Source organism: Podarcis liolepis (assembly GCF_965112155.1).
Source record: "Podarcis liolepis genome assembly, chromosome: 3".
NCBI classification, from domain to species: Eukaryota; Metazoa; Chordata; class Lepidosauria; order Squamata; family Lacertidae; genus Podarcis; species Podarcis liolepis.
This window is the reverse complement of record NC_139557.1, coordinates 51,569,232-51,585,948: the sequence shown is the minus strand read 5'-3', so window position 1 is coordinate 51,585,948 and position 16,717 is coordinate 51,569,232. Positions and strand designations below refer to the sequence as shown.

Here is a 16,717-nt window from a genome sequence, read left to right as displayed (position 1 = left end):
CCCTGCCCAGACTATTAATGACTTACATATAAAGACATGTGTATGTAATGTAAAGCATTTGCACATGAAAGCTTTTGAACTTCTTTCTGAGTAAGCATGCTTAGATAGCTTTCCTCAAGTTGTTATGTAATTGATTGATACCATCATGGCCGGGACATGGTGTGTTCTTTGGGAGAGAAAGGAAATGGTTCCAATTCATTTTCTTCCTGTTTTATCTCCCTAGGTTTGATTTTATCTTAGATAATGTTGGTGGATCCACTGAAAAATGGGCTCCTGATTTCCTCAAAAAATGGTCAGGAGCCACCTATGTCTCCTTGATAACCCCCTTCTTGGTCAACATGGACAGGCTTGGTGTAGCGGATGGCATGTTACGGACTGGAATGACGTTCGGTTCAAAAACTTTCAAGGTCTGTTAACTAAATCAAATGCTTTAGCTTCCTACCCATTTGCTGTATGTGAGCAATTGCTTTCCAGTGTGCTGTTTTTTCACCTGCTCTTTAATGTCAGTCATGCTCTAAACTTGTGCTTGCTGTCTGTTACAGCATCTTTGTAAAGGGGTTCATTACCGGTGGGCATTTTTTGCACCAAGCGGCCCTTATCTGGACGAAATAGCTGATCTCGTTGATGCAGGAAAGGTATGTCTGAATTGCTAGTTTTACTTCCCATTATCTGCTATAAACCATGCGCCGTTTGGGTTCAAATGCTTCGTTTGTAACTAAGGAAGAAAAATTTAGCAACTTCAAGGACTTACTTGGCTGTGGTGCTGCCATGTTGAGAGTCCTAATAGGGGCTTCTCTGTTGTTGTTTAATTATCTATATAGCGTATCAGCTTACACAAAAAAAGTGTGCCTGGAGGTTAGGACTGCCTTCCAATCTGCTGGAGCATAATCATTTAAATATGTGAAGATAGATGCTTACAATACATGCAGCACATAACATGCTGTAGCCTTAACTGTCTAGGCAACTGGCTGGTGCACCTGGACATTGCAAAAAAGATTGAACTCTCTCCCCGCCCCCCATCAGCTTATGACCTGAAAGTTCAATCCTCCTTGGGCAGCATCTCCTCCGTCCCCTTTGAGCAGGGCAACACACTTGTCAATCATCTACATCATTATGACCTCAGATGATTGATGGTTTGGCAGTCCTGTTGGCCTTCCTCACCTGTGGACCAGGTGAATATCCTAGTCTTTTAACTATCACGTTATCTTCCATTGTTCGAGCTTTTTGAGTCAGCGCTGCTTAATGGTGATAATTATGCTTGAAATTTGTATAGGTGTTCAAATGTTCCAAGCACTTCACATGCATTATATGCAACAACCCTCTAAGGGAGGTGTGGGGGGGGCAACACAAGAAGGAGCCTTCTCAGTGGTGGCTCCCCATCGATGGAACGCTCTCTCCAGGGAGGCATGCCTGGCGCCATCACTATCTTTAGGCACCAGGCAGAAACACCCCTGCTCTCCTAGGCTTTTGGATCTTAGTTTTCTTTTAGTAGGGTGTGGATCTGATTTTACATATATATTACTGCCATGTCTTAGGTTGTTCTATTGTTTTTACGCATGCTTTTATTAGAAAGCTGCTTTGAGTTCTCTTTTCTGAAAAAAAAGATGAGACTAATTTGTAAGAACCACCCCCCCCTGTAGGCATCCTTCTTCAGCTTGGGGCCTCCAGTGTTGTTTGATTGCAGATACCATTAGCGACCGCAGGTTGGGGAAGGCTGCTGTAAGGTAATCTGGCATCATTATCCCTTGTATTATGGAAGGGAGGCTGAGAGATAGTGGCTGGCCTAATTGTTCCTAGTGAGTACATGGCAGAGACAAAATTTGAACCAGGGACTTCTTAAGCTCAGTTTCTTAGCTACTGGGCTACCCCAGCTTACAGCATTATGCATATTGACTCAGTTTTGTTTGCTGCATACATGGAGTAAATGTGACCTTTTTGCTCTGTTCATATCACTTGCTCTTTCACATTCCAGCCTTCTCTACTGCAGCAAATAGAAAAAAGCTGGCACAGGGATACTTCTCATAATAGCAAGATTCAGTGGCCTCTTTCAGGTGGCGATAGCAAAGACGTCTTTGGCCTAGACATAACCGACAAGCACTGCTACGTAGCCACATGATGTATTGGGGATGCCCCATTCCTCCTGGGTCACCCCTTGCTTCATGCTTGGGAAGAACTCTGCGTATGGAGGAGAGGAAGGGCGTAGCACTAAGTTGTCTGCATAAGTCTCTGAGCAGGTGAAGGCTAATGCTATTGAAAATGCCCATTGTGTGTTTGTGGATGGCTTGGAGCTTCTTTTGTCATAAGGTTTACAAAGAAGGAGAAATGTTTGCTTACCCTCTCATTCTCTCTGTTCAGAGAGAAATCCTTAATGCCATAGTTTTCCTTCTCAGGGCTTTTATGCTTTCCTCATTTGCTTTAGCTTCCTGTAGATCCCTGTAAACAATGCTGAGCCGATATTTTTGATGTACATACATTTATTCCATTTGTTTTGGTTTTGTCTGTATACATCGGTAAAGCTGTACTTACAGGAATCTGTGAACTTAATAGGGCAGGGCGAAGAATGAGATAAGCAAAGCATTCTCCAAATTCTAACTTACAAGCTTACTGGCAATTGCTTGCAAAAGCTTGTGGTAAGCATTACTTCTGGGTTTCACATTCTGTTTAAAAACCTGCCCAGTGGAGTCAGTGGAGGTAAATTGGCAGATTATTAAAGCATGTAAGGCATCTAGAACAAGACTGATTAAAACTGGGGTTCTGTCTGTTACCTTCTCACAAAAGTTCAGAGAACGTTTCCAAATGTTGCATTGTGAATAATGATTTCTTTCTGGAATTGGGGCATCTCTTGTTGTGCATTCTTATGAATGCACACTTTCATAAGCTGTGGTTTTATTTAGTGGTGGAAACAGATGTACGCTTAGTATGTTTTCTGCCATAGTCAGCTTGTCCCAACAACAGCTCAGTGAGAATTTGGTGCTGACTTTAGGGATCTGGGAAAGGGGCAGACATTGCATTTTGCATCCCAGAGGAGTAATAATTATGAAGTAGATAAAGTGAGGCAGGAAGGGATGTCCTGCATAAAAAGCAAGATTCTTCTGGAGTAGTGAAGGCAGAAAAATGAGATACATCTGAGAGGTCTGCTCTCACATTTCGTTCATCTCTAAGGCAAAAGTGGGGAGTCCTTTTATAACGGTATCCTTTTGCACACTGGCAGTGGGTGGGGCTGGAGCACCCCCTTTTATCTCTCCCTCTGCCAGCCCCTTTCTCCCTTCTTGTTACTCACATAAAATTAGGCTGAGGACTGCATGTGGCTCACCATTGATCTAAATCTGGTCAAATACAGCTAATGAAGCAAATGGTGAAGAGCCTGGAAAATATCTCCACTGCCTTCCTGCTTCCCTGGAAAGTAGGCCTTTCCCATTGGGAGGGGCAAGATGCCAGTCTGAATGCCTTTCCATGCCATGGAAAAAATACTGGGAGTGGTGGTGTATTAGAAAGAATAGACTTCTGCTTCTTGGGTTGCTCATTGACTTCAGAAAGTAGTGATTTAACCTGTGAATGAGGTATTTGCCTGGATGGGTAGGAATATAGGCGTATTTTTTAAACACCAGGATAAAATAGATGCCACTGAGTTGCATTTAACTAAGTCCTGCTTGGAGCAGTTGCCTTGTAATTAATGAACCTATGTTAGTTCTGGCCATTATCTTCTTCTGAGTAAGACTAGCATTGAATGCCACTGCTTGTATCCAACCTCATAAAGATTTTCTGGGCCATGCTTGTGTCATCTGATCCATTGCGTTATTGAGTTGCAGCTCCTGCCAGCTTCTCACAGCATACTTGCCAATGTTGAGCTACATCTTTCTTTCAGCAGGCCTCGGGGCCTGCCTTCGCAAGCACAAGAGAGCTTTGAAAACGCCCACCTTGCTTGCTGTAGAGCCTTGGTGCATTTCTGCCCCCTTTCCTACCACACTTGGATGGGGTTGCCTCCTTTGACAAGCGTTAATTTAAAGTCAGTAGTCTGGGCAGGCTCCCATGCTAATAATAATAATAATAAAATCAATGAATATGTAGCCTTGTTCTGTTCTGAGGACACTTGGGCCTTCACGTTGCCAACTGTGAGTCATCTTGCTTTTATGCCTCTTGTCATCGTGTGAAATCTGGGGGTAGATCTCTACTGCAGCTTACCTTACTGAATAGCTAGGGGTATCACCTGCAAAGTCTGTGGTTGAACTATACCCTCAGGCATGAACTCAGTAGGTGGCCATAGACAAGCGCTCTCTATAACCCTACATGCACCCCTTAGCCCCACTGGTTTGGATTAAGGGCCTTATTCGGTTTCTGATTTACGTTGCAAATCTATGAAACTGCAACACTTTTCTGGCAAAGAAGGGGAAGTGGGCTCTCTCACTGATCTTTACCCAACATAGGTATTGAAGAGGGAAGCCTCTTCCTCTGCAGAAACATCCTAGCTAGCTCTTGGTTTAGTTTTGCTTGCAGCTTAGTTTCTTTTGTGGGGTTATTTCCAAGACTTGAGAACTGCCTTTCCCCACTTCCGTTTTCTGAATCCTCCATTGGATCCAAGCCATCTTCTGCTAATGGAATGACTCCTTTGGCTCTTTCCCTTGGTAGTGTTGTAGTCCTAGCTAGTTGAGTTAAATTTCAGGGAGCTGGCCAGCCAGCTATGCCCCTTCTGAGGAGACTCCAATCCATTTCCCCTCTCCAACAACCAGTCACCATTCCATGCCCACCGAGTATGGACAGTCCTCACTATTTGGATTTCTTGTTTGGATTTCTTTCCTACCCACACCTCTTCCCCTCATGTTTTGTATTCAGATTTGTCTTTTGGCCTTCTGCAAAGCTTTGGGGTCCTGCAAAGCCTGCCATTTCCCTCTCTCTTGTGCACGAATGGTACCATGTTAGCTGTATAAAGATTCACACTCTGCAGATCGAGTGCACTGTTAGTACATGGGAGAATACTTCACAGGTCACTGTTATCATGAATGGACAACCAAAAGATACGTGTAACTGGAACTCCGGCTCAATAATTTCACTTCTTTTTTTCAGGCTGGCAGTTCTGTATTGGTGTATGTAATCCCTTCCCTCCCCAGACTTCATGATTTTAATCTCTCTCCTTTGAACAAACAAGTGTTCTGTGGCCAGGGGGCTGATGCGTACTTGTAAACAGATAGTGTTTTCATTGCCTAGTTAATCTCCACTTACTATCACGTCATCACTTGCTGAATGCATTTGTCTGACTTGCCCGCCTGTGCACAGGAAGAAATATTTGTCTTAGTCAGGTTGATTGCAGTAAACACTGAATGACATATTGTGCTGGGTACATGGTCAGCCCTTTTCAGGTTTATTGAAACAATGGGTCGGGATCAGCTGGCCAGATAAAGTGTTTAATGCGCCAGATTGCTGTGATCATCAATTGTAGTGTTCATGTCGCTTTTTTGCATTGCTGAGGGTCAACAAGCCCGTCAGACCAGATGTCTGCAACAATGTAGTGTATGAGTTTTCAGCCTTTTGCAGCAGCCTTCAAAAATGATCTTAGTTTAAATTCAAGGGTCTTTCCAACTACACTACTTCACTTGCCTTGTTTTTAAAGAGTGCTGTAGACTTCATGGAATAGTAAGATTGTGCCCCCTAGAGATTAGTCCTGTGAACCACAAGCTATTTTTCCAAAGTGGTGTGTGTGATAGATATTTATTCATAGACCTGCAGAGTTGGAAGAGACCACAGGGCCATCAAGCCCAGTCCCCTACAATGCAGAAATATTTTGCCCGATGTGGGACATTAACCCACAACCCTGAGATTGAGAGTCTTATGTTCTACCGATTTGAGCAATTGTGTGTGGAATTACTGTATGTTCCTCATTATCCTATTTCACTTTTTTTCTGAGCTGCGAGGCTTGTTTTAATGGAAGAACTCATTAGCTTCAATTGTGAAGATCACTTGCAGATTTGATTTGTTTGTAGTCAGCATTAAGGCAGTGGCAGCTGGGAGACTGAAGACTTGCAGTGGGTTTTGTATTGCTAATCCTGAGCATTCATGGCAGCCACCCATTTGGTAAAGAGTGTGATGGAGCCCTCTATGTGCACCAGCTTACATGTTTAGAGCTTCTCCACATGAGGGAGAATCCTGACTAGCTCATGTGCCTGTTGGGCTCATCCACTCTGCCACTGAATCTGTGGGTGCCAGAGTCAGTTGTGTTCAGTGCACATTTTATTGCCTTCCGGTGGTGGTGCAGTTCATTAGGACATTTATTTGAAACGCTCCCCCCAAAATATACTCTTAAAGTATTTTTTTAAAGTGTCAATGCTTATTAAAAGTCCACCTATAGAAGGGAAGGGTTGTAGCTCGTTGTGGAGCATCTGCTGTGTCTGCAGAAGAATCCACTCATTTCCCAGCATCTCTAGGTAGGGCTAGGGAAACTTGTTTCTGAACTCCAGGAGAGCTGATGCTAGCCACTGTGGACAATACTGAGCTAGACAGACCAATGGTATGACTCTGTATAAAGGTCATATAGTCCACCTGTAGGAGAGAAATGAACTACTGGGGTGCTGACACAAAAGTTTTCTGTTGTTTTTAAAGCCTTGTAGTTATGTGTATAATTAGATGGTGCCAGGATGTGCTTTTCAACCAAACAGAGATAATACACTTATGGGGGGGTGGGATTAATGTTCTAAATGTTGGGTCCTTCCTTCTTGCTCCCCTCCCATTTTCTTCTTCCAAAATATTGGAAGAAAGAGCAGATAAACCTGGAATCAAAGGGCTGTTTATATTGTGCATGTGTTTTACAAAGTGTTTGGCTTCATCTACTCCAGATAAATAACTGCTTGAAGTGTGTGGGGCATCACTAAAAATATCTGCAGCTTTTGTTTTTCATTTAGTTAAAAATGATACACCTGATCATGTGTTTTGCCCTTTTCTAGATCTTCACGATCTTCTCCTATAATTGATTGCTTTTGTACCAATAAGGGTACAATATTGAAAGGAAAACCTGCATTCTCTTTCTTGAGAAATGCTTTATTTCTGCAGAGGTATAATATTTAGTCCTCTTGAGATGCATAGCTACAGTGATGCACAATCTGTAGGGGAAGCAGGCTAGTTTCAAGCAAACTGAAAATGTTTGCTACTATCTTTTAATGCTATATGCTAATATTTTTGTTGTGGGTTTGTGCTGTTGTGCTGTATACAAACTATTAGAATAACAATGTATTTCCACCCCCCCTGCAGATACATCCAGTTATTGATCAAGTTTTCTCCTTTTCTGATGTTCCCAAGGCCTTCCAGAAGATGGAAGAAGGGCATGCACGTGGAAAAACGGTGATTAATGTAACAGATAAATAAATATTTTCTGTCTAGGTACTCTGATTTCTGTGAAATTTCTTTAGTTCCTATAGTTCCTATGTGAGTTTTCTTACATGGGACTTTGGTAAGCTACTAATATCTAGAGGTTAATGCTCTGTTACTGCAGCAGCAATAGAATTCTTATTTTGAAATGATTTTTTGTTATGACACCATGAAACATGGTCATTAAATGCACAGTCTTTAGGAAGCAAAAATGTAACGTTTTCATAAAACTTATTGAAGACAGGCTGGAAAACCCTTAAGGTGTATGGAAAGGGATATTTAAAAAGCTTTTTGTTTTGGCTAAGGATTCACATTAATGCTTTGCTTCTGTAGATACCCTTGGCATCAACAGTGTATGAACTGTCAATCACTTGTGTATGTGCAGAATCACTGTGAGAAAAGTGTAATAGGTCTATCCTCTTTCCCCCCACACTGGAGGCAAGTCTTTTCAGTTTTTATAGCCATATCTCATGAAGCTAATACCGACTGCTTCTGAAAGACTTTTGCTAATCCTGCACCCATAATTATCCCTCTATGCTCCATTTTGTGCCACGCTCAGACTCAGAATAACTTATTGGCCCTGTAGAGAACGGCTGTAATATGCTATTTTTATCAGCAGTCTGTTGTTCCTGCTCTTCATCTATGCTCCCTGCAACTTTTGCCAGAACTTGGAGCTGTTTGTAAACATACACAATAGAATTCATCAGAATAATATTTATTTGTAAAATATGTTTATACAATAGTTTGGGGCACAGAAAAATGTTTATTTTTAAGTAACACACCTTAAAACCAAGTTTCAAAGAAATAAGCAGCAGGTTCTTATCAAGAACACTAGAAATATTTTAACCAAAAGCAATAATTTGTACAGCAGATTGAAGTGGAAGTGTGCTAATTTCCTAATAAACAAATTAACAAAATAGTGTTGTCTAACCAAGTCAGTGCAGAATTGGAAAATCCTAACAGCTTTTCAGGACACTTGACAGAGCATCCCAGGTGTGCAAGTAGCAATAGTATTAAGTGGTTTGCATCAGAACATTCAAGATCAAAGTAATAGAAATAACAGAATAATCTTCACACTAGGAAAGAGTAGTAACAGAAATAACAGAATAATCTTCACACTAGGAAAAAGTAGTACTTTAAGAGCTATCTTAAGTTTCTATATATAAAACCTATTTCTGTTTTCTCTTGGAAAATTGCTTTGGTTTGCTAGAGATGCCTAGGTACCAAGCATCTATTATATTTGTCAGGAGAATGCAAGCTTCTCCATGACTGCCTCTAACATGCGAGTTTTCCTGTAGTTGAATACTCAAGGAATTCAAAATGTTCCCACCTTAGCATATAGGTAGTCAATTTGCTGGGACTACTTTATAGAATGGCTGCAACTCCTCTAGACTGTTTTTCACCTGAACAGTAAGGTGTTAGTGTTTTTCAGGGGACAATTTGGATTATTGTGGAATTCAGATAAAATTTTTACTTAATCACACAAGCTATTGCTGTGGGTTTTCAAATGCAGCAATGTCTGCCCACTACATGCTAAGATGGGAAACAAACAGGATGGGTTGTAAAGCAGGGTACAGAAGAGCTTAACACTGAAATAACTCTGAATACATTATCAGTAGTATAAAACTAACATGAAAATTTAGGCAACAATTTTCATCCAAGAAATTTTAGGGCACAGAAGTTGGGAAGCAAACAGTTGTTGGTGGTGCAGCTGCTTGAAAAGAGAGAATTACTATGCTAGCAAAGCCAGATTTTATGGAATAGTATTTCCTCTTGCATTTCAAAAGTGGTACATTTTGACCTTTAACAAAGAGTTACTAAGGGCTCATTCACACTTCTGCTTGTCCCATACTTTGATGGGTTATCTGTTTCTCCACGGCCCTCCCTGGGAAAACCCACACTTTAGCACTGAATCAGAAAATATGAGTGACATTTACTCCAATTCAGTGCTAAATTATTGGCTATGGGAAAGTGGTGAGACAAGCAGAAGTCTGGATGAGTCCCACGTTGTATAAAGTAAGGCAGACATGCAGATTTTTAAGGAACTGAGCAGCTTATTTGGCAACCTATTCTATCTGGCAGCAAATGTTTATGGAATATGCATTTGTCTTTGATACAAAAGTACAACCACAGGCTTAAGAGTGTACTTTAATACATTTGACTGTAATGCTGTAACTCCATTTTAAAAATTGCCTGATTTGATTGGGTTCATTTTATGAGTAAACGGTTCATTATATTTGGTCCAAACAGAATAGCTGCAGGCAAATTTTCAGTAAAAAAAATTCCAGTGCAAAAATGTAAATTCTGTTTCAGCATGAAGCCAAGGAGAATAAAACAAGTCTTTGTAAATAATTTAAAATACCAGATTAAAATGTATTCTGAATAACTTATCAATGATGTATAATAACTGCTTGCAATATGTTTTAACCTTTGAATAACAAATAGGAAAGGGGGTAGGTCTCTCGGTCTTAATCCAAGGGTACAAACAGCATTCACTCACTCACTCAAATTCTGTTAATTGTTTTTAAAAATTACTGTGAAGACTGCTCCAATGTCCTGTTTTCTGCCAGTCTTCATAAAGTTGATGGAACTGATTCTTAGCCTGTGCCATTTATACAACCAGCGGTTCCCAGCACTGTGTTGGCCTGTCTTCGCTGGCTGAACTGAGAACGAGGTGGTTTTGATCATAGTGCTTCCCACCTAAAATTAAACAATAGTTTCAGTATAGCATTTGTGAGCGAAAACAAATCTTTGATGCATCACTGAATCCCCCCAATTCCTCTACTTGCTGTCTTCCTGCAGGATGGCATTCTTGTTTCTGTGCAGTCTCCTCTCAAGACAACATTTGCTTCCCTGCACCCTAGCTGCCATGCAAATTTATCTTGCAACCTGCAAGTATACATGACTTACTGGTTATCAGAAATTCTAATCCTCAGTCTAAGATGTGCCCAATCTATGAAGTATAATGCTATGTGTTTACTTATCTAGCAGATATTCCCTACTGTAAGAGGCTTACACATAAATCAATTTCTTTAATAACCAGGAACTATGAGCTTAGTCTGAGATAGCTATGATCAAAGTCCTAACTTGTTGCATAGAAGGTGAGTCATGACTTTGGTTTGACTGGGTCCACTGGGGTAAATCTCAAGGAATTCAACGTCACACTTTGATGGATGTTGCATCTGTGAAAACATTTCAACATGCCAGATGGAATGATCCCCCCCTCCTCTCCGTTCCGGGGGTTTTCCCAACCCCACTGAGCCAGTTTGAGGGGGCAGCAGAGAGGGGGGAAACCCTATTGTTCAAGGCTTCCATTGATGGTGCTTTTAAGTGGATCCTGCTGTTTTTTTAAAAAAAGCATTCTTGCTCTATTATTCCACAGAAAAAGGTTTTATGGGGAAATGTAGGGTGGTTGTTTTTTGCTACATTTACATCCTACCTGTCTTCCAAGATAGAACTTCAAGGTGGCATAGACAGGCTTTTCAGGCCATTCCCCATGGTTTTCAACCAAACCATACCTATTGTCATTATTTATTAAATTTATATACTGCCTTTCATCCAAAGTTCACAGGGCAGCTTACAACATAAAACACAATAAACACAAAAAATGCGTAACAACCAAAAAAATCCCAGGCACATTTAAAAGGCCATAGATTGTTCTATCAGCCAAAGACTGAATATTTTCACTTGGTGCCTAAAGATTTGTAATGAAGGTGCTGGGCAAGCCTCCCTGAGGAGAGCATTCTGCAAAGGGGGAGCCACTGCAGAAAAGGTAAAATGTTGCATCTATTTAGAATGTTGCATTGCGTTAACGTGAGACCATGCCCTGAAAACGTGGCTGATCATACTAGAGTTTAGACTGTGTATACAGTGGTGCCTCGCAAGACGAAATTAATTCATTCTGCGAGTTTTGTCGTCTTGCGATTTTTTTCGTCTTGCGAAGCACAGTGTCGGAAAAGTTTTGGAAAAGCTTCAAAAATCACCAAAGTCTTCAAAAACCTCAAAAAAGCCTACCACACCGCGTGCTATGAGTTGCTCCTCGAAGTCAAGTCGCAACTGTATTAACGGTGTTAAGAAAAAGGAAACAAATTTGCAAGACGTTTCCGTCTTGCGAAGCATGCCCATAGGGAAAATCGTCTTGCGAGGCAACTCAAAAAACCAAAAACCCTTTCGTCTAGTGAGTTTTCCGTCTTGCGATGCACCACTGTATATCATATGATAATTTGTGTTATTAAATTTTAAACAGGCATTTGCCTATGTTGATAATCATTAATGCTTGTATATCTTTTGAGTATCTACTCTGATATCCTTGCATCTCACCTCTATGGACTCAAAATTATATATCATGTTCACAACTGATCAAGGGGACTTTTATGAGAGGATGCTTACTACTCAAAGTGACTAGCTCTGTTACGCGCAAAGGAATGCTATTTAACTAACAAAATGTAAATTGGCATTCTCAAAGTAGACTGCAGGACATCATCCGACTCTTCGTGACCCCATGGACACGACTAAACGACAACAAATTTGGCATTTAATTTACACATCAATAATAAAAACAATACTGCTTTCTCCAAATGTTGTATTGTAGATTTCCATTGGCAAGAAACTTGTCTGGAAAAGTATGAGCCGTGGAACATCATGTGGTAGAAACTATGGGAACAGTTTTGGTTATTTTATAAATTACTCAAGATGGTTTTTTGCAGTAGCTAGTAGTGAACAAGTGGATCAAGTTTTGTTTGTTACAGAAAAAGTCCATCTATCTTTTAGTGTCAGTTCTAACTGCAGCCTCAAGAGGGCAACATAACACACACTTAGAAAGTACAAGCTTAGTATCAGCTCACAAACTAGAATAAGGCATCAATATACAGTGGAGCCCCACAAGACGAATGCCTCGCAAGACGAAAAACTCGCTAGACGAAAGGGTTTTTCGGTTTTGCGTTGCTTCGCTAGACGAATTTCCCTATGGGCTTGCTTCACAAGACAAAAATGTCTTGCGTTTTTTTAAAAAAGCCGCTTGAAGAGGCGCAGTTGCAATGGACCGTGCTTCGCAAGACGAAAAACATCGCAAGATGAAGAGACTCGCGGAACGAATTATTTTCGTCTTGCGAGGCACCACTGTACTGACAAATGCTACTCTTTTCCTCTTTGAGTTGCCACTGGCCCCCTTGTTTTTCTATTAAACTAAAGATCCTGACATTAGTATAACTGGAACTCAGTAAATATTAACTTTACTAACCGAGTATTAACACTAAACTGCTCTGATGCAAATAACAAAGCTTGCCGAACTTATTTGGGGCAATACGTCTGTGCAGAATGATTTTGTAATTTGATATTAAGCCTATGCAGTTTTTCAGAGAAAAAGCAGATTTACTACATGGCTTATGATAAAACAGTAAATCCTCAACTCTCTACAAAAATTGACACTATACCTATGCCATCTACAGATTAAACTGCTCAGGTGTTCAGAAAAGACAATAATCTGAATCCAGTTATTAAAACTAATAATAAAAACTTTATTATTAAACTGAAGTCTATATAGATTCTTTGAAAAGCATCACAAATCGATGCAAGGTGGTTTGGTTTTCAGCAGTTGTTTAATGCAAACAGTGCTCTTGACTCTTTACAGTAACTGGCCCAGGCAAAAGTGTGATTTCTGTCTACCAATTCACATTAGCTAAAAGGGCTCAAAAGGTGTGTCCTTCCAACCCCAACCCAGTATGGAAAGCATGCCTTTAAAAAATATTGCTCTGCATTAACCAGATCATAAGGATTTCCGAAGATAATGGGCTATTGCTGAAAAACGTGGAATTTAAATTGCACACTCAATACAATCCACTTATCTTACCGAAATTCATTTTCACTAAATACCAATTCAGAGTTGTTTATAACTTACAGCTGGGAAGTTCTTACCTTTAATATCTAATACTAAGTTTGGTTTCATCTTTCTGTAAATCCTCCCATCTGGATTAATACTCCATTTTTGTTTTTCATCATTCTGCTGAAGCGCCAGGCCCAGTTTGGCACCAGGTGTAATCAGGTTACCCACAATTGTCAAGCAAAGTTCTTCTGCCAGCTGTGCAGTTAAATAGAAAGTATGAGTCAAAAAATCTTGGTCTTACTTCCAAAACTAGTATATTTGTGCATATGCATGGATAGGATTGTGGATATTTTCATGTCTCTCTTGATACTTTCCTCTGAACAAACTGATTTTCAGTATTCAGAGATTCTAGTAGTATTCCCACAATATAGCGGCTGTTACTGCAACATTATTTAACATTTGTTCATTCATTCTCTAAAAAAGACTATCTTACATATTATTAGAGGTGCATTAACTGTTTAGTTGCAGTTTTGTCGTGGCTTACTTTTTGCCATACAGAATATGAAGTAGTAGCAGAATGCCATATTTTTTGAGATGAAAAATAAAAGCCTACTAATTATTTGGCATTCAAGGTACCTTGAACAACAGCTTTATTATTTGTACCCCACCTATCAGACTGGGTTGCCCCAGCTACTCTGGGTGGCTTCCAACAAAATATTAAAAATACAAAACCACAGTGAAACATTAAGAGCATAAAAAACTTCCCAATACAGGGCGGCCTTCAGGTGTCGTGTAATTATTTATTTTCTTGACATCTGATGGGAGAGTGTTCCACAGGGTAGGCACCACTACTAGAAGGCCCTCTGCCTGTGAACTATTTATTTGTTACGTTTTTATGGAAAAGCAGGATTTAAAAATGCCCAAGGTGGCTGGCAATTAAGTCTCAATGTATTATAATTAAGCAGTATCACAAATATCACAACAAATATCACAACTCATTGTCATTGTATACGTTCACCAAAGCAGCTTGCTAATAACACTCTACTTCCACATAAACTTGTCTGAATTAAAGATAATTTATCCCTGCTATGTTGAATGGATGACTGATGCCATGAGAGACAGAACAAGCTAGATGTAATGCAATTCCCAGCTGGAGACCATACAAAGTGTATATTACTGAGCAATGGCTAAGTAATAGTTCTACTGTTCTAGGTTGTTAGGCTGCTGAACGGAAAATAATATAGTGCAACTGACTTTTGGGGTTGGTGTGTTGTGTGACAAGCACACGGAGTGCAATGAGATTGAGTGTTTGGGGGGGAGAGGCTCAGTTAATTTCACTGTATACAGGTTGTACGTTGACAAAAACGGTATTATTCTTATCTACTTCAGACTGGGTTGCAAGAATTCAACTGAGTGCTGAAATGAAGACATATGAAAAGTAATGGTTTAATATCACTTTAATGTTTCCAATGTGTTAAGATGAGGCATTAAACTCAACCCGTTCAGTGTTGCAGCCTGTTGTAAGTGCACAGCTTCTATTTGCTCCATGTTGAGACATGCTCTTGGTTTATTGCAAGAAAGAAACCCATTCCACTGTGAGTTGAGAAATCTATTCCTTTGGCAGAATGTTTTAGGTCAAGTTATACAACTTAAAAAAAAAAGACACATGGCTTGTCACTCAAGCTCTGTTCACTTTGTTTTGATGTTACGGCCTGATTTATTTTTTTTACTTTGATCATCAAAGTATGTAACGCAGCAGGATTTACTTCCAAGCAATTTTTTTTAGGTCTAGCTGCTAGGCTAGTGTTGGCAGGCACCACTGTTGCAAGCCTTGATGTAGACGTTCACAATTTGATTTTGAAACAACACATATTTCCACTATAAAGCAGGAACCAAACAGCAATAGAATTATTAATAAATTGTCTAAAAGACTGCTTTCAAAACTCAACATTTCCTTCTATATTTGTCAAGGTTCCAGGTCAGTAATAATAATTATATAGACTCATTGCTTTCAAAGGGCTCAAAAAAGTCAGCAAGAGAGACTATAAAAACCCTGAAAAATCCAGTATCTTCCTCCTGTAAAGCAGCTATTATTTTAGCACTTTCATGTCTTTAGTAATCTTGTTATTTTTTTAATATAAAGAAGCATTTAAAAAAGTTGCATTGAACACAAGGTACAGCTACTTAGTGCAGCAAATAATAAGGGGGGGGGGGCCAAGAGGAATATAGCCTCTGGTCAAAGTCCTTTTTGCTTTCCCCTTAAGAATCACTGTGGGGCTGCACTCATAGGAAATCCAACATGGGCAGCTGTTGGGGCTCAGTGCATCCTGGCAGTCTCACCAGGGCTGACATCAGAGCCTCCCCACCAAGGTGCTTCTTTTAACTGTTACTCTCCTTATATGTTTTACCCAGTGGGCAACCTTTTGGATGGGAGCCATGTCATCCCCAATCCTTCATGAGTGTGCTCCATTTCCCAGGCTTCAATGCTGCTTCGACCACGTAAATACATCCGAGGGGGAGTTAAATGACTGGCAGTAGTAGCAATGTCAGGGGGCAGCAACAGAGCCAGGCAGCAGTGGCAGATGGGGAAAGCCACTGGTGTTAAAAAGCCAAGGACCCGCTAAGCCTGGCACCAGCCCTTTTACGAAGCTGCCGACGCAAAATAAAACCATGCTTTTCATCAAACTGCTGAAGAGCTCATGTTCCCATTTCAGTTACTATTCACTTATCACAGTATAGAAAAGTTATTTCCTATTTTTCCTATAGGATGGGTGCTGTTAGCAAGTAATTATTAAGGCAGAACCTTACCCTACATTTGATGAATCCATCTTGATAAATCCAGACTTGTTCATCAGATTTAGCATCTTCCACAACCTGTATCCTAAGAAGATTCAAGTCATCTCCATTTCCATCAGTTGACATGAACTTCTTTGTTACTTTGTTTCTCAGTCTGAAATATGCTTTTTTCTGTAAATAAATAAATCATGGCTTTTAACACTACAGTACCGGCAAACATTATGAGCCCTGTCTGGCTAACCTTGACCTAATAATGTAATTAATATTACGAACAGCACTTCAAGATGCTTCCCCCTTTTTACAGACAATAGTATCGCAACCCTGGATTAGGGAAATACATAAAATATGACGTTATTAACATGGTACTCTTGTGCAATACTAGGATAAAGGGATTGAATCGGAGGAGAGCTGATCAGTGTCATAGTACTAGTAAAAAGATAGAAGATTCACAGGCGCTTCTGACATCCCACAGTAAATTGTAGTGTCTTACCTGTAGTAAAGGCCGTAGAGAACCTATTTTGTGGTAGCCACTTGACTCATACCAGTTTGGTATTTTCTGAGGTGATAATAAAATCTGACGACCTTTATAGTTACTGTATTCATAAATAATCCATCTGAAACAAACAATATTTTACTAACTAGGTACATTAAAAAGTGCTGAGGAGAAACAACCTTTTGAAAATATTTACTGCGGTAGTATGGCATACTAGTGTCTCTTCTCACCCTGCTCACCACTTCTGCCAGCCC

General features: G+C 40.2%; 2 protein-coding genes across 7 annotated transcripts in view; one reads left to right on the top strand and one right to left on the bottom strand.

The window, feature by feature from the left end:
- RTN4IP1 (reticulon 4 interacting protein 1) overlaps nt 1-16,717 on the top strand; it is an 88,761-nt gene that overhangs the window by 38,570 nt on the left and 33,474 nt on the right. For 2 of the 4 annotated variants that reach the window (XM_083497689.1, XM_083497691.1), the window contains 3 exons: nt 224-407; nt 543-635; nt 7,237-7,326. In XM_083497689.1, coding sequence (XP_083353815.1) covers nt 224-407; nt 543-635; nt 7,237-7,326 — 367 coding nt within the window. Of the gene's footprint in view, nt 1-223; nt 408-542; nt 636-7,236; nt 7,369-10,155; nt 10,699-16,717 lie in introns of those variants that run through there. The other 2 variants (XM_083497688.1, XM_083497690.1) reach the window with 2 other exon arrangements.
- CRYBG1 (crystallin beta-gamma domain containing 1) overlaps nt 8,053-16,717 on the bottom strand; it is a 90,662-nt gene continuing 81,997 nt past the window's right edge. For 2 of the 3 annotated variants that reach the window (XM_083497619.1, XM_083497620.1), the window contains 4 exons: nt 16,461-16,584; nt 15,983-16,141; nt 13,267-13,429; nt 8,053-10,053 (listed from right to left, as the gene is read on the bottom strand). In XM_083497619.1, coding sequence (XP_083353745.1) covers nt 9,965-10,053; nt 13,267-13,429; nt 15,983-16,141; nt 16,461-16,584 — 535 coding nt within the window. In that variant the 3' untranslated portion in view covers nt 8,053-9,964. Of the gene's footprint in view, nt 10,054-13,266; nt 13,430-15,982; nt 16,142-16,460; nt 16,708-16,717 lie in introns of those variants that run through there. The other variant, XR_014524715.1, reaches the window with a different exon arrangement.